The following is a 24,868-nucleotide window of genomic DNA, read 5'->3' on the forward strand; positions in this document are numbered from 1 at the left end:
TTTTTTTGTACATTGGGAAAAAAAACAAAAAAAGGGTTTGGCAGCAAAAGCAAGGCTGTTGGCTAGCTTGCGTTGTTTTTTTTAGTTGCTGCGGTACATGCATGGTTTGTTCAGCAACGTTAGCTTCATTAGCGAGGCGAGCTCATGTCGCGCTGTTGCTAACGCTATGGACTTGTTGACGTTTAGCTTATCTTAGCACGTGCAAGTGTTATGTGTGATTGGCATGTTGCATATTTTGTCTTTGTGTTTGTTTACGTTCAGCGCTCGCATTTTATTTGGGCGGGCAAACAAACGCTGTTTACAATCAGTCCTGATTAGCCTAGCTTACCATCGAAGAAAGTGAACGCTCGGCTCGGCTCGGCTAATGGCGCTATATGAGCTGCGGTTGTTTGTGACATTTGATGGTGGTCAGTGTAAAAAAAAAAGTGAGTGCAGAAAAAAAAACTTCTTTGACTTCTTTTCCAATAAAAGTACATGTGACATTCATATTGTTCAATGTCATGAGTCAACAAATTATGAGCTGCATTTTTTTTAAACACTTTATTTGTATGTTAATAATAAGGCCGGACGGTCGAGGCCGGAACGATACAGAGATTGCTGCAGGAGGGTGGGAGACTGACCGGCAAAAAATGGTCAAGTGCCAAGCACTGATGATTTCAAAAAATGTCAAACACAAAGAAGTATGTGGTGAGAAGCGACATTACTCGCAGCATTTATTGATTATGCTTTTAAAAAAATTCGGACCAATACAAGTATGGACGCACTTAAAAAAGAAGGAACCACAAACCTGTAAGACGACAATGAATGAAAATTCTACATGAATTACTATAGAACTAAATGTAACAAAATAAGAATAAGAAGTGGTTTGAATTAGATGGCGGGCACTTGACGTCACTAATGCTGCAGTTGCACACTCCGCGCCGACGGGGGCGCCAACGTATAAGCTGCACTTCCGGGCACAGTGAAGTGTCATGGCGGCGCCCTTCGAGACGACACAAATCAACATCAAACCATCCAGTCGGGATTGAGTCCTTTTTTTTCAGGTCAGCACTGACACACAGTCGCACTTCTTTCATCTTTCGAGACATTTTTGACGTGCATTTGTCGCCAAATCCGTTTCCGTCCAAAACGTTTAAAAAACGTCCAGACGTGATGTTCGATTCGTTGAAATCGTCCACGTCTAGATTATTATTTCGCCAACATTACGTTCATGGATGCAGAGAAATGTTTGCGTTCTAAATCAGATTTGGTTCTTGGCCCGTGGACGGTTTTTTAAAAAAAAACATTTTCTCGATTGTATGCGTGCAAGTACATTGCAGGACTGCATACCCTTGCATGTGAAGGTAATAAGTTCCTTTTCAATATTACCGTATTTGTAGAGTAACTCGGTTCCTCAAGTTTAAGTTAGTTTTATTTTATTTTTATTTTTTTGCAAACCGAGTCTTAATTTATTTCCTACAGATTTTGACACTCTGAAAGGAAAATTTCATTCTGGAGCTGTTCAAGTTAACTCGGAATGAAAATATTTGGACTCTAATATGAAATGGTTCGACTCTATGCTGAGAGCTCTTTGATCAATATTTGTATCTATAAGATTAATTTTTTTAAATATAATTAGTGGAACTTATATATTGTCCAGTAAATAAATCATAAATGAAATGATCACACAAACACACTCAAATGAATTTACACACCAAAAATAGCGTATTTGTTAGCGTTTGATCATGCTACCAAATCCAATAGATCGAAATATGTATGCATGCCGGCACTGCTTTGAATATTTTTCGTTTAGTTTGATGGCGGCACGGCGGTCGACCGGTTAGCACGATGGCCTCACAGCGAGAGACGGCATCGGGCGTGGGTTCGATCCCGGCTCCGGCCATCCTGTGTGGAGTTTGCATGTCCTCCCCGTGCCTGCGTGGCTTTCCTCTGGGTACTCCGGTTTGCTCCCACATTCCAAAAACATGCTTGGCAGGTCTAAATTGCCCCTCGGTATGAGTGTGAGCGCGGATGGTGCCCTGCAATTGGCTGGCAACCCGTTGAGGGTGTTTGATTTGAGCATGTGCGAGTTGCCTTCACTGCCGCGTTTGAAAAGTGACTTTGTCTTTACCTCTCGCTCGTCTGTCAGCGACGATGCTGCCGATGACGGCGCTTCCGTCGTTGGCGCGCTTGCGGCACCTTGCCAACTTGCCGCCTTTGCCCGTTCTGTGCCGTCCCGTGTCCTCCGCCGCCTCTCTGCTGGCCTCCAAGCAGGTGAGTGAGCAAGCGAGCGCTCGTCGTCCCCGCCGCCTCGCGCTTTGAAACCGAGCCCAAACCCCACTGCAGGTCAAAGGTCAGAGGAAGGGGCAGAGGCCAATGGTGAAAGCCAATAAGCCGGAAGTGGAGATCAGGCAGACCATGACCGTGGAGGCCCTCGCACGAGCCATGAACAAACACCCCGGTAAATTCCTCCACCTTCTCACTTTTGTTTTTGTTTCTGGTCGCCATTTTGGATTTTGTCTTTTCCGATAATGCGGACCAAACTCTGACATCGGCGGAAGACGGACCGAACCGTCCGTATTAATTAGGGGGCTCGGTTCCCTGTCGTCCCCCCAACGAATTCCTCGAGGGTCACGGTCGCACGCCTTCTCCGAGGCTCGCCGGTTGGGCGAACTCGCGTGCACCCTCGAGGACCGGCCGGGACGAGAACCGCACCGCTCCTCTTGAATTTGGAGATTCGACGTCCCGGCGGTTTACTTGTTTAGTCAATAATTGCGAGTGTGCGGCCTTGTCCTGCGGCGGCGTGCACGTAGCTCACGTGTTGGAGACGCTGAAGAACACGCCGTTGGACGTGTCGCGGGTGGACGCGTCGTCTGTGCTGGAGGAGCGATGGATCAAGGAAGCGGTGACGCGCTCCGGCATGAAGTTCCGCTGGAAGAAGCTGAGCGAGACGCCGCCGCGCCACAACAGAGACGCCGTGCCCAGGTGAGCCGCTGGCCGGGCTGAGCTAAGCTAAGCCACGAGAAACGATTTCAGGGTTTGATTGAAAAAGGAGAGGATTTGAGTGAAAGCTGTTTCTTGGCGTGACACAAAATTAGGATTTAATAAGCTGGCTTTTTTTTTCCCCACGACTTTTTTTTTGACTCCGGACAGCAAGTGGCAATTATTTGAAAGCAAGTGAATTGCTTTTCAAAAGCAGTCTGGCTCCATCGTTTGTTCCGCGTGTGAATGCGCAGACCCCCCGCGGACGCCAGCAGGCTGGTGCGGCGCCCCCCGGTGGTCACCATCATGGGCCACGTGGACCACGGCAAGACCACGCTGTTGGACAGTCTGAGGAAAAGCCAACTGGCCGCCACCGAGGCCGGCGGCATCACGCAGCACATCGGCGCCTTCGCAGGTACTCGTTGCGTTCACGTCGGCCTTTTGTGCTTCCGCTTTTGTCCGGCCTCCAATTGGACCGAGACGCACGATTGAGCTGCTCGAGCAGCCAACTCTGACAAATGTTGTATGGGTACGCGCCTACTTTGTTGCCGGTTTTCCACTTTTGATAGCGCACTGTTTGTGAGCCGCAGTGGAGTTGGCGACGGGCGAGCGGATGACGTTCCTGGACACGCCGGGTCACGCCGCCTTTTCGGCCATGAGGGCCCGTGGCGCCCACGCCACGGACATCGTCATCCTGGTGGTTGCCGCTGACGACGGCGTCATGAACCAGACCGTCGAGTCCATCCGGCACGCCAAGCGGGCGGCAGGTAGCGAGCGACCGGTGCCGGCGTGTTTGCGGATGTCAAGGCTGACTTTCTAATTTTCATGGGGTTTTTTCTGAAAAAAAATGGAAGCATGGGTGGGCCACGTTGACATTCTTTAACTTTCACGGAATTATCCCGATTTTTATTTTATTTTATTTCTTTTTTTTCCCCATATGGAGTATTTGTTTTTATTTTAAACATTTTTTTTTATCACTGCTGTTGGGCAAAAACACGAGCGGCGCTAGAGGAGGGTTGAGTTGAGGAAGTCGTTCGACGTCTGAATACAAAAAGCCAGCTGACTTGCATGTTTTTTTTTTTTTTTTTAAATAGTATCCCAAAAAAATCTGCGTTGCAAACGTTGCCTTTCATGATCAGAATTGGAACTTTTTGTGAAGCTCGCATCAAAACTTTGTTGCGTTGCAGTTCCGCTGATCGTGGCGGTGAACAAATGCGACAAAGCTCGAGCCGATCCGCAGCGGGTCAAACGGGAACTGCTGGCCCACGACGTGGTGTGCGAGGACTTTGGCGGAGACGTGCAGGCGGTCCACGTCTCGGCACTGACGGGCGACAACCTGCCGGCGCTGGCTGAGGCCACGGCGGCGCTCGCCGACATTCTTGAGCTCAAAGCGGAAGCCGACGGCGCCGTCGAGGGCCTCGTGGTCGAGAGTCGCACGGACAAGGGCAAAGGGTGGGACGCCGCCGCCGCCTGATCCTTCCCTCGCTCTTTGCCAAATGATGTAGTTGTGATGTTTGTCCACGTGTGCGTATGACGGGCTCAACGTCTACGAGAGGACAGCCGCCCCTTTTTTTTTTTTTTGGTCATTTGCCAGCCACATATTCGTCGACATTGCTCATGATGAGTTTGTGTTAAGATAAAACAAATTGAGCTTTTGAGAAGCCGAGTTGAAGAAAGAAGCTGAAGTCAAAGTGTTTTTTATTTTTCAAATTATTGGAATGTCTTCAAAAGACGTTCGATTGGTTGCCTCCTTTTTTGTCTAAGTTTGAACATTCCATTTGTTTAACGTGACTTTTCCAGCTCTGCGTCTTTTCCCGTCTCGTTTGGCTCACTTTTTTGCAAATGTCGTCGTCTTGCGACCTTTCTCCCTCCAAATCTGCTCGGAAGGTTCGGCTCCATTTGGAATACAAAGAAAGTCATTTGAAATAATGAGCTGGTTTGAGGGCGCCACAGGTTGCCGAACCCCGACCCAACACTCGACTTTCATGCTATTTTCAATTCTTGTTTCTTTTGTCGCATTTTGCTTTACGGCATGGCGGCAATTCGTTTCCCCAAATGATTGTTTGCTTGTTCGGCGCGGCAACGGACGCCGACTTGCTTGTCGCCCTCAGTCCTGTGACGACCACGCTCGTCCAGCGGGGGGCGCTGCGGCGAGGCTGCGTGCTGGTGGCGGGCAAGACGTGGGCCAAGGTGCGCTTCCTATTGGACGAGAACAGCCGCACGGTAGAGGAGGCGGGGCCCGGCGTGGCGGTGGAGGTGGTGGGCTGGAAGGACACGCCCTCCGCCGGAGACGTCATCCTGGAGGTGGAGTCGGAGGTCGGTGTGTCGCCTGTTTGTTTTTTGCGGACGAAAAGTTATCACTTGGCGTTTAGGCATTTTTTAGATCGATACCACGACTATTTTTTTAGATTCTAATGTTTGTTTTTAATTGCTTTTATTGATGTACGGCGTCCTTGAAGGTCTTGGAAGGCGCTTGCAAATTGAATTTATGATTATTAGAATTATTATCTTTGTTCCGAAAAATGGATGAAATGTCATTTTTAAAGACAAATCTCAATTTGCATCAGAAAATGGCCACAAGGGGACGCCGGATTCCGGCATCGGCCGCTGTCGCGTCTTCCGATAGCTGGTATCTGTGTTTGCCAGTGGCCGTTCATCAGAATTGTATTTTTTCCAAGATGAAGATGCGATGCGATGCCCCTCCCACCGCCGCCGTCGCGGCTTGAGGTTGAAACGGGGACGCCGGGTCGCGTTCTTGGCCTGGACATACACAAATCGGACAGAATGTTTTGCGTCTGCAGCAGCGCGCCAGAGAGGTGGTGGCCTGGCGGAGTCAGGAGGAGGAGCTGGAGAGGCTGGAGGCGGAGCAAAGCGCCGTGGCGGCCAAGCGGCGGCAACACGACGACGCCTACAAGAAGGAGAGGGCGGAGCTGGCGCACCTCGGCTGGCGGCAGAGGAAGTCCTTGCTGTACCGCAACAACAAGAGCAAGTTTGTCAGCAGGCCCAGCGAGAAGACGGCGGCGGCGGCGACCGCGCTTGCCAGCCTGCCGCTCGTCATCAAAGGTACCGACAACGCTCTCGATCGCAAAAAGAGAGCATCGTCGTTTGCATGAACTGACCAACCGGAACATTGTGGGGCCCGATTTGAAACATTTGCTTCCCACGGAAGTTCACCAGAAGCTAATTAGTTTGACCTTTTAGAGGTAAAAAAAATAAATAAAAAATCACCTCATTAACAAAGACGACAAGATGAATTTGGTGAAGCCTTCAGGGAATGTCAGCCGTGTTTGTTTTTGTGTCGGCTAGCTGACGTGGACGGCTCCTTGGAGACCATCTTGAACATCCTGGACACGTACGACGGCGAGCATCAGTGCGGCCTGGACGTCGTTCACTTCGGCATCGGCGACGTCTCCGAAAACGACCTCAACATGGCGGAAACGTTTGGAGGTACGAAGCAACGCAAAAGTGCGAGCGTGCGTCGACGTCATCGCTCACGTTGCTCACCACTCGCGCATCTGTGACTGAATGCGTGCGCGTGCTTCTAAAAGGTGAGCCGGGCCGGTGATGATGTTGACGCGCTGAAATATTGAGGCCATTGCCAACGTTTCCATTTGATTTGGAATTGAATTGTCGAGCATGAATCATTGCAATGGAAAACAGAATTTGATTTGAACTGATTTCTGTTCAGCAAATGTGCTCCAGTTTCTCTCAGATTTGGCTTTGGAAATTCTTCAAGTTGGCCACTTAAGCCTTTTTTGCTGGTCTGCGGCCGCGATCTCGGTACCGGTCCAGCTTCGACCCTCAAGCTTTATTCATTTTTTTTTTTTTTTGCTTGACGTTTGGACTATTGCGGCTCACCCAAACTCAAGCGTCCGCGACGTCTCCCATTTGGCCGCTCAGAAGGTGCCGACTGCGTACGACCGCATGCCAAAGACGTTTTTGTTTACATTTCAAAGATAAATGCGGCAATTCATTCGGGGGGATGCAAACGGTCTCAGAATTGGAGAAAGAAACATTCTGAATTGAGATCGAAAGAGAAATTAATGTCAACTGTGATTCAACGACAAATGATTTGAAAACAAAATCATCACTTCTAGTTTCGTCTGATAAATTCTTTTTATTAAACGCAGCAAAAACAAAACTGCTCATGTTCATGATCGACATTTTGTTACGTAAATGCCACTGACATATTTGAATCCTTCAAGAGGGAAAAACGAATTTTCATTGACATCATTTTTTTTTAAAGTGTCAACGGTTAAACTTGCACACTTTTTTTGTTTGTTTGCTTTTTATGCCACACCAAATTGGAATAAAAGGTCAAAAGATGACTTTACTTTGGCCTTTGATTTTGAATCAAAGTCCTCTCGTTGGGATGGCCGAGTGTGCCTCAGCGCCGCTTTGGTTGCGGGATCACAAAAAACACTTTTGATGATTTTTTTTTTTCAATCAGTTGCCACTGATTCACAGTTCACATTAATTTCTCTTACAATCTCAATTGAGAACGTTTCTTGGTGATGTTGCGGCCGCCTGCTCGCGGAGACGTTTCATAACATGAGTTTGATTTCAAAGGAGGGCAGCGGCCCTCGCTTTCGGCGCGTTACCGAAACGCATCGTGATGCACCGCATCGGCTTGGCGTCTGCCTGAAAACGGGCAAGAGCGCAAGCCGCTGCCGGCCTGAGCGCAGTGAAAATGGGCAAGAGCGCAAGCCGCCGCCGCCGCTCACGCGCGTCCTCTCGGCTTCCTGCAGGCAGCGTGTACGGCTTCAACGTGGCGGCGAGCAAAGCCATCCGGCAAACGGCGTCGCATCGCAACGTCCCCGTCAGACTTCACGACGTCATCTACAAAATGGTGGACGAGCTCAAGGCCGAGATCGCCGACAAGCTACCGCCGCTGGTCACTCGCCACGTCGTGGGTGAGTCGCGACGGGCCTGATGATGGGTTCCGCCCTCCACTCCACCTCTGACCCTTTGGCTCCGCCCCCAGGCGAGGCCAACGTTCTGGCTGTATTCGACGTGACGGCGGGCAAGAAGAAGATGGCGGTGGCCGGCTGCCGCGTGCTGAAAGGTCAGCTGGAGCGCAAGATGAAGTTTCGGCTGATTCGTGGCGGCGAGATGCTGTGGGAGGGTGAGTGTCGTCACCGGCGCCACCGCCAGGCTTTTGTCACGCGTCATCAGTATCTACTTGATGCTGTCGTCCTGGCTTTCACGCCCAACCACAAGCGCCAAGCTTAATCGATGCGCATCTTCTCCTTGAGAAATGGAATCGTCGCCTCCGAGGCAATGCAGAAGCGGCAGCGTAATCGCGAAAAGCGGATGGAAGATGTTGACAAAATGTTGAAGCAAAGCCGTTTTATTGGCACGTTTGTTCAGGTGGCTTGCTGGCGCTGAAGCATCACAAGGACGACGTGAGCGCCGTCGGGGCGGGCGGCGAGTGCGGCCTGTTGGCCGACGGCAATGTGACCTTCCTGCCCGGCGACGTCGTCCAGTGCTTCCGGGAAGAGGAGGCGCCCCAGGTCAGCGTCTGGGATCCCGGTTTCTGAAGGGCTTTGCCCCAAAAAAAAAACAACAAAAAACCAAAACAAAAAACCGAAACAAAGCAGTCTACGGGGAAAAGAAAACGATGCTCACTTGCACGAGCGCCGGCTCAGCGATTCCTCGTTGTGATGCACGCCGACGGCGCCCCCTGCTGGCTGTGGAGAGCACACACAATACAACACAACAATTGTGAGAAGAAATGTGTACTATGCTAAGTGAAAATGAATAAAATACAATCCAAACCAATTTGATGTTGAGGCTTACACGTCTCGTCAAGTCTGCACACTTTTTATATATTTTTTTTGTTTTTTTAAGGCGACCATGTCAAGTAAGGTTCATTGTTTTGTCATTTCATGAGCATCCATCAGAGTAGCTGAACAAAGTTGTTACCTGCAAGCCAGGTGAGCAGCTGGCTGCCACAGCCCTCTCCTCTTCAGTGGGCGTGGTCTCCTCCACATGCACTTCCTGTAAGGGCGGGTCCCGCATCCTGAGCACAAAACATTCGCTTGCTGGCGCCAATCGTTTGACAAACAAAACCGTCGACTCAATCGGAACTAAATGAGCCGTCCAACCTCTCGCCAGTCGCAGGCTCCGCCTCCCGTCCCGTTGCGGTGGCGTGACACTTTGACATCGCTGTAGACTCTTTGTCATCGTCATCTTCTGAGCTCAAATCGTCCAAGCCGGTCCTGCGCAAGCGAGCACCAACAGACGTCACCGAGGTTATCGAGTCGCCGCGCGTCTTTGCGCCGCCGCTCACCAAGAACACGCCCCCGTCGTCTTCTTCTTCTTGATTGGCGGCTGGCGGCAGCTGGAGCCGGGTCGCTTAGAGGCCTTTGCCTGCGAACCGGATGCCGCCTGCAGACCTGGGCGGAGCACGACACGTGCGACAAGTCAGTGGGCGTCGGCGCCGCAATCTGTGCCGCACTTTGATGACAAAAGCATGCGAGCTCGCCAAAGTTTTGGAGTGAGGAGGAAAGCGAGTGACGAGAGCGAGATGGACAGCAGAAGTTAACGAGCGCAAATGGCGACATTCACGCGCGGCCATTTTAAATGGGACTAAGCGTCCGCTCGTTCACAAAAACGCATCGTTGGCAGCGTTCAACGTTTCACAAATCGCAAAGTGGAACCCTGCGAGAGATTTAGCTCGGTCCTTCCAAAAAAAAAAAAAAAAGAGGAAACAAGATGCCAGCAGGTATTCAAATGTGCGTGCTCACCTTTGAGCACGGAGTCCTCGAGCCTCTCGGCCAGGCTGTGACACTGAAGCTGGTAGGCGGGGTCGCTGAACTGATGTTTGGGCTCGGCCAGTTTCCTCTCCAGACGTTCGGCACGCCGCTGCTCCTTCTCGGCTTCGCGATCCGCTTGGCGCTTCAGCCACTCGCCCATCCTGCCGTCGGAGGAAGTTTGCAAGTCTTACTTTGACAAAAGACGCTAATCGGTCCGCCTTCACGAAAGATCGTTTGCACACGAAGATCGACTCAAAAATCAAAAGAGTCGCCTCACAAATTGCTGATTGACGAGCTATCGATGAATCGCTTCAAGCGGTGCTGATTATGGCGGCACCGTGTGGACTAAAGTGGTAGTGTTTCGCCTGAACTCAACCACATTCGAATGATGGACAATTTTGCGTTGCTTGAACAGCAAATGTGCACAATTTCCACCTCCATCTCTCCCGTTTCTTTGCATTTTCTCAAAACGCAAATTTTTTTGCGAGGAGTCTCTCCTTTTTGACTTGCTCGAAGGCTTTGAAGAAATCAAAAGGGACAGCAGGATCCCGGATGTGCAGGAATCACAAACGCCTCCTTGTCGTTGAGCGAGGGAAAGCCCGATAGAGGTATTGTAAGTTGTTTTTTTTTTAAAGAAGACAATGTAGAGGAAGACATTTTCCCTTTTTTGGTCTTCTTGCAGCCGTCACAACAGCAGTGATCACACATCAACTTTGCGACTTGGGGAAAGCGGGACGTCTGCACATTTGTTGATTTTGGTGAGCCGTCCTCCTCCAAGTTGCGCGGTGCCAGACCAACTCCGGCAACGGTTCCATTCAACTACTTGGAAGTTGATGTTTCATCCGTTGGGTTCAGAAAATATTTTCAGAAGGTCCAAAAGTGTTGCTTTAATTGCTGTCAGAAAATGGCTGCAGAGAGGCTGAAATTGGGAGGACAAATATCGCAAAATGACGACAAAAAATTGCCAAAATAGCTTTCAGCATCGATTATCGAATGTTCACGAGGCGACAGGCCAATTCTGTACTTAGGGATGGTAAAACATTCATTAGCTGAAAGCATATGCTAGCATGTTTTGTTTTGTTTTTAAAAAGCGAGCGGGAGCAAAATTAACGTTGCCCATCAGGCCTCGTCACTCACTCTTTCTCGTGGTTGACGTCTCGCAGGCGACGTCCGCTCAGATCGCGGCAGGCCTCGCGATTGGTCGTCTTCTCGATCTGAGCGCCGAGCGCTCGCAGCATGGAGCCGAAGCCTTCCAAGAGCAGAGAGGGGACACTTCACGTCACCCGCTTCCCATCACGCGCACGCGCACGCGCACACAAAAAGCCCACTCACCCCCCTTGCCTCCCACGAGGCGTGGCGTCAGGCGATAGACGGCGCCGGCCTGCAGGCGCTCATCCAAGCGAGACACGCCACCGTCTCTGCTGACGTAGAAGTCCCGCGGTGACGCCGGCGCCTGGAATTCACGTCTTCTTTTCAATTTCTTGATTCAATTTCATGATTTCGTTAAGCAACTTCGCAGGACAGGACTGTCCACCTCGTGCATTAGCATTAGCATTAGCAAGCAGCAGCACAACTTTTAAAAAATACTTCGAGTAACAAAAATCTATTGGACTTGACACGACACTGAACTTCTGAATCAACACACACAAAAGAACGTTATAGAGTTACATATTGTGGCCACTATTTGGAGAATAGTGAAAGCAAGACTAGTTTTGAGGGCATGCAGCCACAAATTCACATTTCGTAAGCGCAGTTTGGACTTTTATTCAATGACCTAATACGTGGCAAATGGGCATCAAATAATTTTGTGCAACCATTACAACAAAGCACAGACCTTACAAAGTGTGCGAGTTTGCCAAACGACTTTTTTTCTAGCTTCCAAAATAATTTGTGAGTGAACAAGCAGATGTTAACGTGCTAACCGTTAGCTTAGCACGTCAGTTTAATTGTTGTCACGATTTGGCCGTCCAAACTCACCCATTGTTGGCCGAACCACTCGAGAACATCTCGAACCAGCGAACCTTGTGGAAAAACACGCGGGGAAAAGCGCAAGCGGCCCGGGCCACAAACAAAAACCTCCGTGGTGGCCTCCATGACTGCAGTGAGGCCAGACTCCACTCGAAAAGACGAAAGCAAGCCAGCCGCCACTCTTATTTTCAATACTGTGCAACACGCTGCATTACGGTAATGCGCCGAAAGCGATCGTTGATGGCAACCTTCAAAATAAAAGTTATGAAACTCAAGTATGCACGTCACTGGTTTGGATTTAAAATAATGTTATTAAACTTCTTTTTTCACCCAGGGCGAATGCAAACTGACTCAGAATTGCAACAAGAAATGTTATGAATCGAGATAGAAAGAGAAATCAATGTTAGCTGTAGCTCAATGGCTGATATGACAACTGATTTAATAGAAAATAATTAAACATTTAGTTTTTGTTATCCCGCAACCAGACAAGCGCTAGGGTACACTAGGCCACCCCAGGTATCCAACCAAAGTACTTTCATCAAAATCTGATGGGGCATTTCAAAATAAAAGGATTGAGAAATATCAAAATTTGACCGGTACACCCAAAACCACTGACGTGCATACTTGAATTTCATAACTTTTATTTTGAAGGTGGCCATCAGCACCGTGGTGCACAGTATTTAAAATAAGAGTGGCGGCTGGCTTGACTTCGTTTTTTTGAGTGGAGGCTATGGGCTGATAGAAACTGAAACTGCCACTAGAAACTGAATCTGAATATCATCGATTTGAATGTGAATTGCTTAACTTGAATATTTGAATTGAAAACTGAATATTTGAATTAAAAACTGAATATTTGAATCGACAACTGAATTATTGAATTGAAAACCGAATTATTGAATAACAACAAATTTATTGTTTAATTTTAATCAATACTTTTCCATTTACAATTCATGTAATTCAATAATTCAGTTTTCAAATCAATAATTCGGTTTAAAATTCAAATATTCAAGTTCAGCAATTCACATTCAAGTTGATATTCAGATTCAGTTTCTAGTGGCACAAATATCAGGCCACGGGGGTGCCTCTAGGATGAGCAATGGATTCCATATACATAGATCTCCTCGTCGGACAATCTGGCACAAATCAGCCCATAAAACAGCACCTTCGTTTTTAAGGCCGTTAAGTTTTTCATCAGTATTGCCAGTCACCATTGCATGGAATAGAAGATATAAAATATAAGATACGCCAGAGAAATTTGCAGTGAACAAATCAGCAACCAGCCTTCCAAGTGTCCGACGGTTGGCGCCCTCCAGAGGTCTCTTTCGGTCCTGCAAGGATGGCCGAGTGGTCTAAGGCGCCGCGTTCAGGACCCAGTCTCCCCAGGAGGCCTGGATTCGAATCTCGAATTTCCCCATTGTGGGACTAATAAAGGGCAAATTATTATTATTATTATTATTAAAAGCATAACACATGGTAACACTGGCAATACCAATGACGTAGTGTACGACCTTCAAAACGAAGGGGCCGATTGGCCGAAGAGGAGATCTATGTATCTGAAATCCATTGCTCATCCTAGAGGCACCCCCGTGGCACTAGAAACTGAATCTGAATATCGATTTGAATGTGAATTGCTTAACTTGAATATTTGAATTGAAAACTGAATTATTGAATGACATAAATAGTAGATGGAAAATTTCAGATTCAAATTAAACTATTATGCAATTTATGTCATTCAATAATTCAGTTATAAATTCAATAATTAATTTTTCAATGCCAATATTCAGTTTTCAATTCAAATATAAGAAATTCACATTCAAATCGATGATATTCACATTCAGTTTCTAGTGGCACACATATCAGCCCATACACATCCCACTGTTTCTTTAAAACAACAAAAGCACCTGAACGCAGCAGCCATCAGCTCCCTCTCGGCTCACTCGGCATCCATTGCAGCCTTGATCATCCTGGACGGGTCCTTTCTTAAGGTTTCTAACTTTTCCCCAAAATAGAGTTTTGAGCAGAGCAGAGAAATTATCTATTTCTTTTTTTCCGTACATAAATCCAACATCTCAACACGTGAACACGGACACACTTTATTTTGCCCAAATAATATTCAATGTCCGAAATTAATTTTCATTTATTTAGATTGTTCGAATAAAGTCATACAACAGCAAGTAAGTGACTCCGCGCGCGCGCGCCTCGTGGCGCTCGTGAGCCCGCGTCCAAAATGTCCGCCATGTGGATGGTCGCCGCTGTCGGCCGCCGCGCGCTTGGCGTGGTCGCGCCGGTCCCACCGCGGAGTCCCCTTTGCCCCGGCCCGGGGGCCCGGGCTGCCTTCTCCTCTTCCACCGAGGACAACAAGCCCAAGTCGGGTTTCGCGGCCGCCTTCATCTCCCAATCGGAGCTCCGTCGTCCCCGCGAAGAAGACGACGCCGCCGCCGCCGCCACCTTCGCGGCTCTCCTCCGCCGCAGCCCGCTCGTCCAGATGGGATCGGCCAAAGACAAGACGGTCGTCGGGAGGATCTTCCACGTCGTCGGCGACGACCTGTACGTGGACTTCGGCGCCAAGTTCCACGCTGTGTGCCGACGGCCGGCGGACGGCGACAAACTGCAGCAGGGCGCCAGGGTCCGCCTGCGGCTGCACGACGCCGAGCTCACCGGACGCTTTTTGGGGGCCGACGCCGATGTCACCCTGCTGGAGGCCCACGCCACCCTGCTCGGAGCTCCGGACGCCGGCAGGGACGGGCCGGGCCGTTCCTGAGCGAGCGAGCGACGCTGGAGGTTGGACTACTTTTGTTCAAATAAAACAATTGCGCATTGGAAGTTGGTCTTTGTAACGTTTTTTGTCAGCGCATATTTGTTCCAACCTCCACCCGTGACGATCACATTCATTATTTGCCCGCTTGGTGAAGCTAGGCTAATGCTAGCAAGCGCTGCTCAAATCAGTACATGTTAGCACACAAGCTAACCTTGTTGCTTGTGAGCAAATCTGCGGGCGTGGCCTTTGGCAGCGGCGGCCATCTTGCGTTGCCACTCGCAAAAGGCGTCGGATTGGTTTCTCGGTGGCGGTTCGACATTTGTTTCCATTTTAAGAGCGAAAATGCTCTTCTAACGTGCATCTCCAAGAGTGTTGGGGTGCCCAAGTCACATGTAATAGATTACATTTTGGCATTAAGCCAGTAGTCAAGCGAGTTCCTCTCAGTATTTCGTATTATTATTAAAGTCTGGTAACGCTTTACACATTTTCGGGACCTTTTAACCAAATATTTTGAAAGGAAGTGCAGCTTATCTCCTCTCACTAGCCAATCTCCAAATGGATGCAAATGTCACAATCAAGAGCGTTTGTGAACGTTACGCAGCAAGATGGAGCTCACTGCTCATTTGAAACATTTTTGAAGGTTTTGTTTGGAATTACAATATGATCAATTCATATTTTTTGTGAGACCAATCACAGTCATGGTTGCATAAAATAAAATGAAAAAACAGACTCCAACGACAAGCGGGTTTAAACTAAAGTAAAACTCTGCGAAGGACGCCATGCGTTGGTCGTGCTCACGTTCTGCTCACATAATTTATGCAGTGCTCGAAGGCTACATGAGGAAGGACGCAGCCTGCAAATTTGGACAAAGCTTGCCTGTGCATTGCTCCTTTTTTTTTTCCTTTTGTCACAAGAGCATTCATGCTAATTTTTTCATGTAAGACGCCAACGAGCAAGCGTTTTAAACAGCTTTTATTGATTGATTTTTCTTGCTCTCGTAACGGCTTATGAAGTGAAAATGTGGAGAGATGGGAAGTTGTTTTCTTGAAGGGGGCGGGGCCACGGCCACCGCAACTTGAAGGCCGTTCAGAGCATGGAGAAGTTTAACCACTAAAGAGACAAGGACACAAAAGATGACGACAACGCGACCATCACAACACAAAAACAATTTTGATGAATTGAGATAAACTTTGACCTCATTGAAGTTGAGCTGGATGGATCCGCTGTCGTTCGGGTCAAACTTCTTGAAAATCCCTGACCACACACAACACACTTAGCTTAGCGGACAGATTTAACAACACGCTTATCTTCGGTGGCGAACTTAACTTAACGGCTGTTAACTAGAAGTAGATGAGATTTTAACGACACTTGACTTCAAGTTTTGACATTGCGTCAGCAGTCGCTACCGAGTGGAACGTTTGACTTAGCATCGCAATTAGCTTTGGTTGCTATCTTAGCAGCCACTTACTAGTGTGAACTTTTGCTTTACGCGCTTAGCTTACCAATTGCTAAGTGGCACATTTTTTTCATTCACACTTAACTTCATTTGTGAACTTAGTGGCTGTGAATCAACATTAACTCCTGTTTTAATGCTCCACGCAGCTCGTGTGAAGCCTTAGCTTGGTTGTTAGCAATAGCAATTGTTTTAACTACACACTAGTCCGAAATTTCGTTTCAACAATGCACTTAGCTTCGAGCTCGCTCACTGGTGGCGGTGTTATGTGTTAGCTTACGGAACATGATCTCCAGCCTCATCAAGCAGCCCACAAAGTTGTCAAAGTCCAGCGTCAAGTCTGGTTCGGCATAGCGGGCTACCAACAGCTGGTAGATGGCGTTGTTTAGGGTGAAACCTACGACGCAAACCCAAACATAACACGTCAAGCAGTTCCCTCAACAGAAGGGTGACGAACGGCATTAGGGGAGGTCTCGGAAAGGAGTTGATAGACGGAGGATTATTTGCTGCAATCAAATGACAGGAACTGCTCAAAGTCTTTGAAGGTGACCATCGGGTTCGTTAGCGTTAGCATTTAGAGTGGCGGGACCGACCGGCATCTTTGAAGGCGACTCTCATCTCAGGTGTGCTCATGGTTCCGGAGTTGTCCGTGTCGTTCTTCTTGTAGATGGACTGTCAGGGACCGAGAAATGGCGTGACAAAAAAATCCGCCGCAGTTTCAAAGTAGCCATCCTACCAGGTAGCGCTGCACTTTCTTCCACAAGGTGGCGAACTCCGACAGACCCAACTTCCCGTTGCCGCTCTCCTGATGCGGCGTTAAGAATCACGGCGTACGTCTTCTTCGAGGATCGTTACGATATGCCGCGATACGAAAAGGATACATCCATGAGGTTAACCATGACTCTGCACGTCTCGATGCCAAAGCCGCTCGTCTTGATGTCACTTCCTGTTTGCGGAGAGGAGACAAAACGTTTGCGGCGTGAGCGTCCGACTCGGGAGTGAAGCGCCGTCGCCAAACTCACGCTTGGAGACGATCTTGTTCATGATGGTCCGCAGTTCTGCCGCAGAGATCTCCATGTCCTGAAGCGGCGCACACGTTAGCATTTCTCGGACTGTTAGCATGAGCGTTAGCGCACTCGGCGACGTACCGGTCCCGCTAGCTTGGCAAACAGGCCTCGGAAAGCCGCGTCCACTTCGTCGTCCGGAACGAGTTCCTGTCGAGGCGACGCCACGTCAGTCCGAGTCAATGACGCCGCTTTCATCCGTTTGCGGTCGTGGCTGTCGGGCCGAAGGCCCCGAAATTCCCATTTTTGGTCAATTGAGTATTTTTTTTTTCCAAATTCATACTCAAGGTCTGCCCCGAATCGATTGAGGCTTTTGGATAATCAAAACCTTTAAGAAGTCTTGTCAAACTTTTAGAAAGTCTTTTGCCTCTTCTTATTTTTGCAATTGTTTACTGTTAAGAGACTGTTGGGTGCATTTGCCCTTTAAGCCTCAGTTTAGTGGTGCGCTGTCCCTTTAAGAAAGTGAAAAAAGTCAGCGGGAGAACAAAACACCAAGTACTGTCGTCCATGGAGACAAAATACTTGAAGAGAAAAATCAAACAAAATAGAAGTTGTAATGTTGTGACGCACTCAAGTAAAACCTTCGCTACTGCTCTTAAATGGGTTCATTTTCAAAAATGAAAAAAAGTTGAAGAAAAATGTTCAAAAAGTCAACTGTTGTTGTTTGCCGCACCACTCGGGGGCGCCAAAGTACCACAGTGTCAATTGTCGATTCAACGTCTTGTAGCAACTTTTTTTTTTTTTTTGGGTTTGTTTAATTCCCTGAAAAGTTGTCATTTTGGAAGTGTGCGAATCCCGCCCAACAGAGACTATTAAATTCCATTTCTTTACTTACATCATCAAGGTCTGCGCTGACCGGGTCGTCAAATGGTCTGAAAATGTGAAACGCACACAGAGAGACACACGCACACACGCGCACACACGCACATTGGATGTGAGTGAAAATGAGTCCCCGGTGCACAAGGGCCGCCTTGTTTAGTTGTTTGCCGCCGTGCAGACAGCGGCGCCATTGACGCGTGCCACGCCCACCCAAAACCCGTCCACCCTCCCAACTCGCCCGGCTCCACTTACACGGTCTGGCTTCGCTTCTCGGAGAAGACGCGTATGCAGAAGTCGCCGTTGAGGTGCGGCTCGAAGGTGGACGGCACCACCAGGTACTCGCCGGGCGGCAGCTTGAACCTGGTGCTGACCTCGCGCAGGTTGATGAAGGTCTCCGAGCGAGCCGTCTGAGCGTGCGTCAGGAAGAAGTTCTTGTCCAGGTGCACCTGCCGCTGGCCGTGGAACTGAAGCGCAAACAAAGCCGCCGCCGCCGCCGCCACCGGATCCGTTAGCACGGCAACTGCACGCAAAAACTTTTCGAGCCGCTGTGCTTGCGCTGCTCACCTGTCTGGGAAGCTGAAACACAACACATGTGGCGTCACAAAGTTTAAAAACTTCCACAACCATGTTGCCATTTCTTATTGACAGGCCAGTCCGGACGGCCATTTTTTTTGGGGGGGGTGACAACTTTTAAAAAAAGGGTTCAATTAACAAAGGCCAGAGGTGGATTTCAGTCCGGCCCTCGTGCGTGTGATGTGATCGCGATGCGACCAAAAGTTCTTTAGCGCCACCACCAACTGTTTGTGTTTGAAGAAACGTGAGACGGCAACGTGCTGCAGACGAGAGAACAGCAGAGGAAGTCAAATTGTTAAGCCACTTCGGTTTGACCAGAAGAAGGTATGCACATTTGAATCGTAAATTAGCTAGCTAACGATTGCTCTAGCGTTTGCGGTATTGCCCCCGCCCCTTTTTGAGGTGGGAGGCGCGGCTTATGTGATGTCTCAATAAGGAAATACAGGCACGCTTGAACGCACGCTGCTGTCTCACGTCTCTTCAAACACAAAACGATGTTGAAAGAAACCTCTGCCGTTAGCATTTCTCCCGCGGCGGCGTCACGCACAAGACACTTTTTTGGGGGGGCAAAACACCAGAAGGCTACCCAGATGGCGGACGACGGACTGGCAAAAAAGGGTCAAGTGACGGTTACAAAGGCGGCCGATCATCTGTGCTCACAATCACGCGAGAGACAATTCAGAGTTTTCAACCTACCGTGGACGTTCTTGTGAAATCCAGAAAGAAATTAATATTTGCAAATGCGTGGCTTTGAAAAAATGATCATGAAATAATACATTTTACGTTTGTGTCTATGCACCCCTGCGATGGTCCCACTTTTTCTGTTACAAACTGACCCCGGCCCTCCGTCAGAGAAGGGAAAAAGGAAAAAACACGTTTGGGGCTCTTTGGCCTAGACGGGACGAGCCGGGAAGGAAAAAAAAAAACGACACTACGCTGGTCAAGCGCGGTGTTCCCCAAGGCGCCACGCTCGGTCCACTATTCTTCAGCAATTGCATGCTCCCCGTCACTCAGATCACGACAATCTCACGTTTCTTTTTCTCAAACTGATGTTGTGTGAAGGTTTTCTTTCGTTTCACGAGCACGCGCGCGCGTGCAGGCGAGGGCGGGCGCGTCACCTCGTAGATGGCGAAGCCGATGGTGTGCATGTCCTCGCCCTGCTTCCTGAGCTTCCTTCGGTTCTTCTGGATCAAACCCAACACGAAGCTGCATCCATCCTCGCCGTCGTCCGGGTCGTCATCCTCGGGGTCCAACTTGATGACGAACTGCGGGTTCATCCAGAAGGTGTCTGCGGGCGCACGGCACCGCGTCACCTCCAGCGCCACAAAGTCCAACTGAGCTGTGACGCGTCGCTAACTCACAGGGGTGGTTCCTGCAGCCGCCGGCCGTGGAGCCGCGGCGCCACGCGCCGTCGAACTTGTTGACGCTCCAGTGCTTCACCGAGTCGTCCAAGATGGTGTCGGGGGTCAAAGTGCACACCTCCACGCGGGAGTAGTGACGCAGGAAGTCTCGGTACGACATCCTGGCAAGAAGAAAAAAAAAATAAATGGAGAATAAAAGTCATTCCAAGCGCGTGCGTGTCCGGCCCCGCCTCTTGCTGCGGACGCCGTAGCGGTCGCTCGTGGTGAAGAAGGAGCTGAGCCAGAAAGTGGCGCTCTCGATTTATGTTCCTCCCCTCACCTTTGGCCAAAATGAGTTTAGAGAAGCTCGGCCACCCGAGAGCGACTCGGCGTCGAGCCGCCGCTCCTCCGCGTTGGAGGAGCCAGATGAGGTGGCTCGGGCATCCCCGGTGAGACGTTCGGGGCATGTCCCACCGGCGGACTACCCGGGACACGCCGGTGTGTGTGTGTGAGATGTACGCATAAGATTGCGTTTGTGTGTGGCAGACGTCAACACGCTCACCAGAACTCTCCGTCCTCTGCGTTGGCGTGAGGACAGTCTCCCTGCACCGAGTCCCACTCGGACGACCTACCGGGACGGAAAAAGGTGAGGGGTCACGCTGCCACTATTGCTTCCTTTGCATCATTGCCGTCGTCGCCGTCGTCGTCGTCGTACCCGTCGCTCCAGGCACCGGTCCACTCCACTTGACCCCAAGGGTTCCTGACCCGGACCAGCTTCTCCTGACGTCCTCGGCAGTTGACCTGCACGCAGAAGTCACCCGGAGGTCACCTCGAGGCCAAATGGCTTTGTGCATCCGGAAAGAACGACACCTCTGACCTCCACAGCGCCGGTCAGAGAGTAGGCGTGACCTTTGACCAGCTTCTGACGCGTTACCGCCTCCGAGTCGGCGGCGCTCGTGATCTGATGGCACGCGCACAGACACCCGTTATAGTGCGGCACACAAACGCGCGTGCGGACGCAAGGAGGGAGGGCGCGTGAGCTACTGACATCAATGGAGCAGCCCAAGAGGGCCCCCGCTTCCAAGGCTTTTTGCAGGATTTCAAAGAGGTCAGCTGGCGGTCGTTGGAGGTCAAAGTTCTCGGCGATGCCCCCCGTGAAGTCCTCGAAGCCCTCAGTGGTGGAGCCCCCCGACAAGGCCTCGTAACTGCCGTTCACCCTGCGCACACGCACATGGACGCTATGACGTGCGCATGCTAACGCGCCCGTGGGGGGGGCGGAGGGGGGGCGTTTTAGTCTCACTTGGCGTAGGCCTTCTCGAGAAGCGCACTCCAAAATTCGCGACCTTCTGCCGAGTGCACGAACAGAAGCTCGCCATCTTTCACCGGAAGGCGGTCATCGATCACCACGTCCACCCACTCGCCGAACTGCCAAAACTACACACACACACACACACAGTTCAAACAAAGTACACACATGCACACAGGAGATATTTGCTGAAAACGGCGTTCGTGTCGCTTTGTTGGGTGGTCGGTTGTCTATTTTGTTTGTGATGGATCGCTTGACGGCCACGTGTGTGCGATTGCGGCGCCATCGTGCTTGGTGATCGTCTCCATTTGAAATTATTTGCTGCCATCTAGTGTAAGCTGAGTGTAACTACAGCACAAATAAGTTGTCGATTAACACCAATAATGGGGCTCACTGTCCACGTGTGTGTGTAACATGAAAGAGCGACAGTATGTACGTGCGTATAGAACAGAATTGTGTGTAACATCCATGCACAATTGTGTGTGTGTGTGTGTGTCATCACTCAAGGTTCAATGATAAAAGTTCAAATAATACACGCCCACAAACATCGTTTTCAGCAAACATGGCAGTCACCCCTAACGACAAATACACCAAAATGCGAGGCACAAATACGCCGGCGTCACAAACACGGATGAGATGTGCGAGTGTAACCTTTGACCTGGAAATGGAAAATCCCGGCGTAGTTGTCTCGAAAGCTTTGGTCGTCAGGGACGACGCGAGCCATCACGTACTCGTTGAGGGTCAGCGATGCGATGGCGGCCAACAGCCAACAGTCACCTGCGTTGTCACGGCAACTGTTAGACACGCCCACAAAATGTGCACTTCCTGCCTGTCAATCACGACATCCTTCATGGCAACGCGGGCAGCGTGTCGCTCGTTGTCGCCGTTTTTTTTCCAAAAACGACCCCAATTGCGATATTTAGATTTTCCTTTCGATTTGGAATTTCGCCATTTTGCCGAGCGGGGCGCCGTTTGATCGTAAAATGACTTCAAGATCCTCTTGAATGCTGCAGCATGGGCGCTTATTTTGTACTTCTGGACTTACAAATGACGTCTGTGGAAAACAAAAAATAGTCGTTATAAATTTAGCCTTTGTTTTCAGACAACTTTAGGTCTAAAATCACGCCAGTAGGCTGAAGTCGGTGACCAAAGACGAGTCCGGTTCCTTCGACTTGTGCGCGTTTTGATCGCATTCCAAATGATTCCGATGATGTCCGGTCGATTATTTCGACGCAATCCGAGCCCGTTTCAAGTGGTGAGCAAATTCTCGTTCCCCGTGCGGCGGAATCGCCGCCGCCGCTGAAAGTCGGGCACGCTTCATCGCTGACTGGCTGTTTGCCGTGCCGTGGCGGCGCGTGTAACCAATCAGACGGTGCTGGGTCGGGACAACCGAGACAGCCGCGAAAACGAGAGCCGCGGCTGCAGCAAAGTTTCAAGGCGATTTGCAGTTGGCCGTGGGATTAAAAAAAAAAAAAAAAACATGCTCGAGTCAAGATTGCCTTCTTCATTGGCGTCCCACCAAACGACATCTTGTTTGCTCCGCCGGTGGGAGGAGCTAAGCAAGCAAATTCAGAAATGAGATCCGCCCATCACCATCTGTAAAATGTCAAAATGATTGACAGGAAGTACGCACACAATGTGACACGAGCACGTTCAAGTTTGGACAAGCACGCCACACGTTTTGTCACTTCAGGAGTTTGTTCAAGTTACGCTTCCTTTTTCCAACTCACACACACACGCACACACACACACACACGTGTGCTTTTTGAAGCTGGAACACACAAAAAAGCTGCGGGCAGAAGACATTCCAACATGAGAAAACAAAAAATGAGTCACGCAGCCAGTGACTCATCTCTCTCTCTCTCTCTCTCACACACACACACGCACGCACGCACGCACACGCAGTGTGAGGGTGTGTGTGTGTGTGCGTGTGTGAGACAGCAGAAGAAATGTTGTTGATGTGTAACGGGAGGTTTTTTGACACATACAAGTGTTGCGTTTCAGTGTGTGTGTGCCAGGTTTGGGGTCGTGCGCGTGCGTGTGTGTGTGCGCGTGATGCATTTATAAACTTGCTCAGCTCCAACCACAATGCAGAGATAATGTACTGCATGTAATAGCAAAAATCAGCACTTTAATGGATTTTGCCGGTCCGTCCGCCGTCCTCCGTCCACCATTTGGCCACCCTTCCGTCCTCCGTTCTTATTCATAACATAAGCGCTTCCGTCCTTACATTTCACCAGTTCATCGCCACCACGCCCAAAAATAAAACAAAACGAACAGAAAAAGCGCCATGGCATGACGCCGTGGGAGATTTGATCATTCCGAAAATCTTTTTTGAAGCTCGTTCGCCTTGCGGGTGCCCACATCGGGGTGAACAGTTTGACGTATGTGCGCGAGCCCCCCCCCCCATAGTTACGTCTTACGCAGTCGGCAATTGAGCCAGTTCGGGACGGACGAAAACACACTTTTGTCCTCGCTTAGTCAAAACAAAACTTTTCTTTCGCCATCCCCAAAAAGGACGTCTGTCTATATTTGTGTAACACGAGCAACGGTACTGTCGCGCCACATCCGTTGGGAACTTGGAGGAAAGGGGCGGGGCATTGTGATTTCCCAGCCAAGTTGAGCGTGTTGATAATCACGAATATCGGTCATATTTTCAGAGCTTTTCAGAGGTTTACAAAGGCATGAAGAGAGATGCCAACACGCATTTTGGTGAATTTTGAACACAGCTTTCAGACATCGGGCGCTTCGAATGTCCTTGGCGCCATCACAGTACGACAAGCGACGAGGTCACCGACTCAAGAGCCATTTAAACGGATGTCCTCATCGAGCATGAAGATCCATTCTCTTTTCATTTTGACTTGAATTGTTCTTAAGTATTCTTGAAATATATTAGAACGAAAACGACACACCAGCGCCCGATGCGATTTGTACGGTTGTGGACGAGGCGCATCGCTTGACAATCGCTCATGTTTACGATGCTAATCATATTCTGTGATTGTCTTGTGTGTGTTTTCGTAACACGGCAGTGTGCAACATAAGAGTGCCTGTTGACGTTGCACTGAGAAGAACACAAACACTCATATGCGGCTGTCAGACAGACAGACAGACAATCTGACTGACTGACAGGTTGGCGGGCCAACGGGGGACGTACCGAGCGCGCCCTGGCAGATGTCGGTCCTGGTGGCTCCTCCCACGATGAATTCAGGTGAGGACACCAGCTCCTGATTGGGCACAAACAAGCGGCGTCAATCACCCGAAAAATCGACCTTCCGATACAATTTTGCCATTTTCCAAACAAACGAACGAAAGAAGGAAGGAAGGGAGCAAGACGCGACGACCGCGCCCTCCCCTGCCCATCGTCGCTCGGCCTTACCGTGGGCCTCTTCCAGGTGACTCCCCGAGTCTTGTACGAGTTGCGTCCGAGCTCTTTGAAGCCGAGCGCCTCTGGGGCGGCCGGGAAGGAGGGGTCGCAGAAAAGTCTGCCGCCGCTCAGGCACTGGGCCCGCAGTGCGCCAAAGTTCTGGTTGAGGAAGGGGACGGCCCGCTGGTTGGTGCCGAAGCCCGCCGCCAAGGCGCGCTTCTTGGCCAGGGTGGACGCCACGCCGGACATGGCGACGAGAAGAAAAAGTTCGGCGGCTGCGTTCAACTTTTCGCCCGCCTGGAAAAACTTCGGCTGTGTGGGATTCTGCGCCGCGTGACGTCACCGTAGGCAAATAAACCCACGCCCTGTTTAAGGGGCGGGGCCGTGAGGCGTGCGTTCGTGCGTGTGCGGGCGGGTCCGCTTCCGCAAAGTCGCAAATTAATTCCAGTGTGGATGAAGGGAAGACCAAGGCTCCAAAAGTCGCCTTGAGTCACGCGTCATTGT

At 50.0% G+C, this 24,868-nt stretch overlaps 4 protein-coding genes across 5 annotated transcripts in view; 2 read left to right on the forward strand and 2 right to left on the reverse strand.

Moving 5' to 3' along the window:
- Window positions 1-8,593, forward strand: part of LOC148334318 (echinoderm microtubule-associated protein-like 6) — a 26,915-nt gene extending 18,322 nt beyond the window's left edge. Inside the window, 11 exon segments of the mRNA XM_088297926.1 lie at window positions 2,129-2,253; window positions 2,326-2,440; window positions 2,793-2,964; window positions 3,216-3,376; window positions 3,552-3,728; window positions 5,073-5,277; window positions 5,763-6,024; window positions 6,268-6,408; window positions 7,710-7,874; window positions 7,946-8,086; window positions 8,332-8,593. Of these exon segments, the coding sequence (XP_088154052.1) occupies window positions 2,129-2,253; window positions 2,326-2,440; window positions 2,793-2,964; window positions 3,216-3,376; window positions 3,552-3,728; window positions 5,073-5,277; window positions 5,763-6,024; window positions 6,268-6,408; window positions 7,710-7,874; window positions 7,946-8,086; window positions 8,332-8,501 (1,834 nt within the window). The 3' untranslated portion in view covers window positions 8,502-8,593.
- Window positions 8,586-11,889, reverse strand: LOC148334319 (splicing regulator SDE2-like). Its single transcript, XM_088297959.1, has 8 exons — window positions 11,697-11,889; window positions 11,052-11,172; window positions 10,857-10,968; window positions 9,711-9,880; window positions 9,254-9,359; window positions 9,069-9,182; window positions 8,887-8,983; window positions 8,586-8,651 (listed from the first exon to the last, which is right to left on the reverse strand). The coding sequence occupies exons 1-8, from the start codon at window positions 11,811-11,813 to the stop codon at window positions 8,586-8,588; spliced, it is 903 nt and encodes a 300-aa protein (XP_088154085.1). The 5' UTR covers window positions 11,814-11,889.
- Window positions 11,890-13,897: 2,008 nt separating this feature from the next.
- Window positions 13,898-14,510, forward strand: LOC148334320 (small ribosomal subunit protein bS1m-like). Its single transcript, XM_088298845.1, has one exon. It carries the CDS (start codon window positions 13,915-13,917, stop codon window positions 14,446-14,448), a length of 534 nt encoding a protein of 177 aa, XP_088154971.1. The 5' UTR covers window positions 13,898-13,914; the 3' UTR covers window positions 14,449-14,510.
- Window positions 14,511-15,399: 889 nt separating this feature from the next.
- Window positions 15,400-24,868, reverse strand: LOC148334321 (calpain-2 catalytic subunit-like). Of its 2 annotated transcripts, XM_088298069.1 has the most exons (21): window positions 24,377-24,865; window positions 24,155-24,224; window positions 21,659-21,777; window positions 20,995-21,128; window positions 20,743-20,911; window positions 20,572-20,655; window positions 20,410-20,495; window positions 20,257-20,322; window positions 19,716-19,876; window positions 19,473-19,642; window positions 18,346-18,357; window positions 18,034-18,245; window positions 17,798-17,834; window positions 17,047-17,112; window positions 16,921-16,978; window positions 16,780-16,844; window positions 16,635-16,703; window positions 16,492-16,570; window positions 16,179-16,295; window positions 15,641-15,699; window positions 15,400-15,555 (listed from the first exon to the last, which is right to left on the reverse strand). In XM_088298069.1, the coding sequence occupies exons 1-21, from the start codon at window positions 24,611-24,613 to the stop codon at window positions 15,532-15,534; spliced, it is 2,094 nt and encodes a 697-aa protein (XP_088154195.1). In that variant the 5' UTR covers window positions 24,614-24,865; the 3' UTR covers window positions 15,400-15,531. The 2 variants fall into 2 exon arrangements, with proteins under 2 accessions (XP_088154195.1, XP_088154194.1); XM_088298068.1 differs by having other exon boundaries at window positions 20,572-20,911; window positions 24,377-24,868.

This window comes from Idiotropiscis lumnitzeri, chromosome 6 (genome assembly GCF_059441095.1).
Source record: "Idiotropiscis lumnitzeri isolate Australia: NSW breed Sydney's pygmy pipehorse chromosome 6, RoL_Ilum_1.0, whole genome shotgun sequence".
Lineage (NCBI taxonomy): Eukaryota > Metazoa > Chordata > Actinopteri > Syngnathiformes > Syngnathidae > Idiotropiscis > Idiotropiscis lumnitzeri.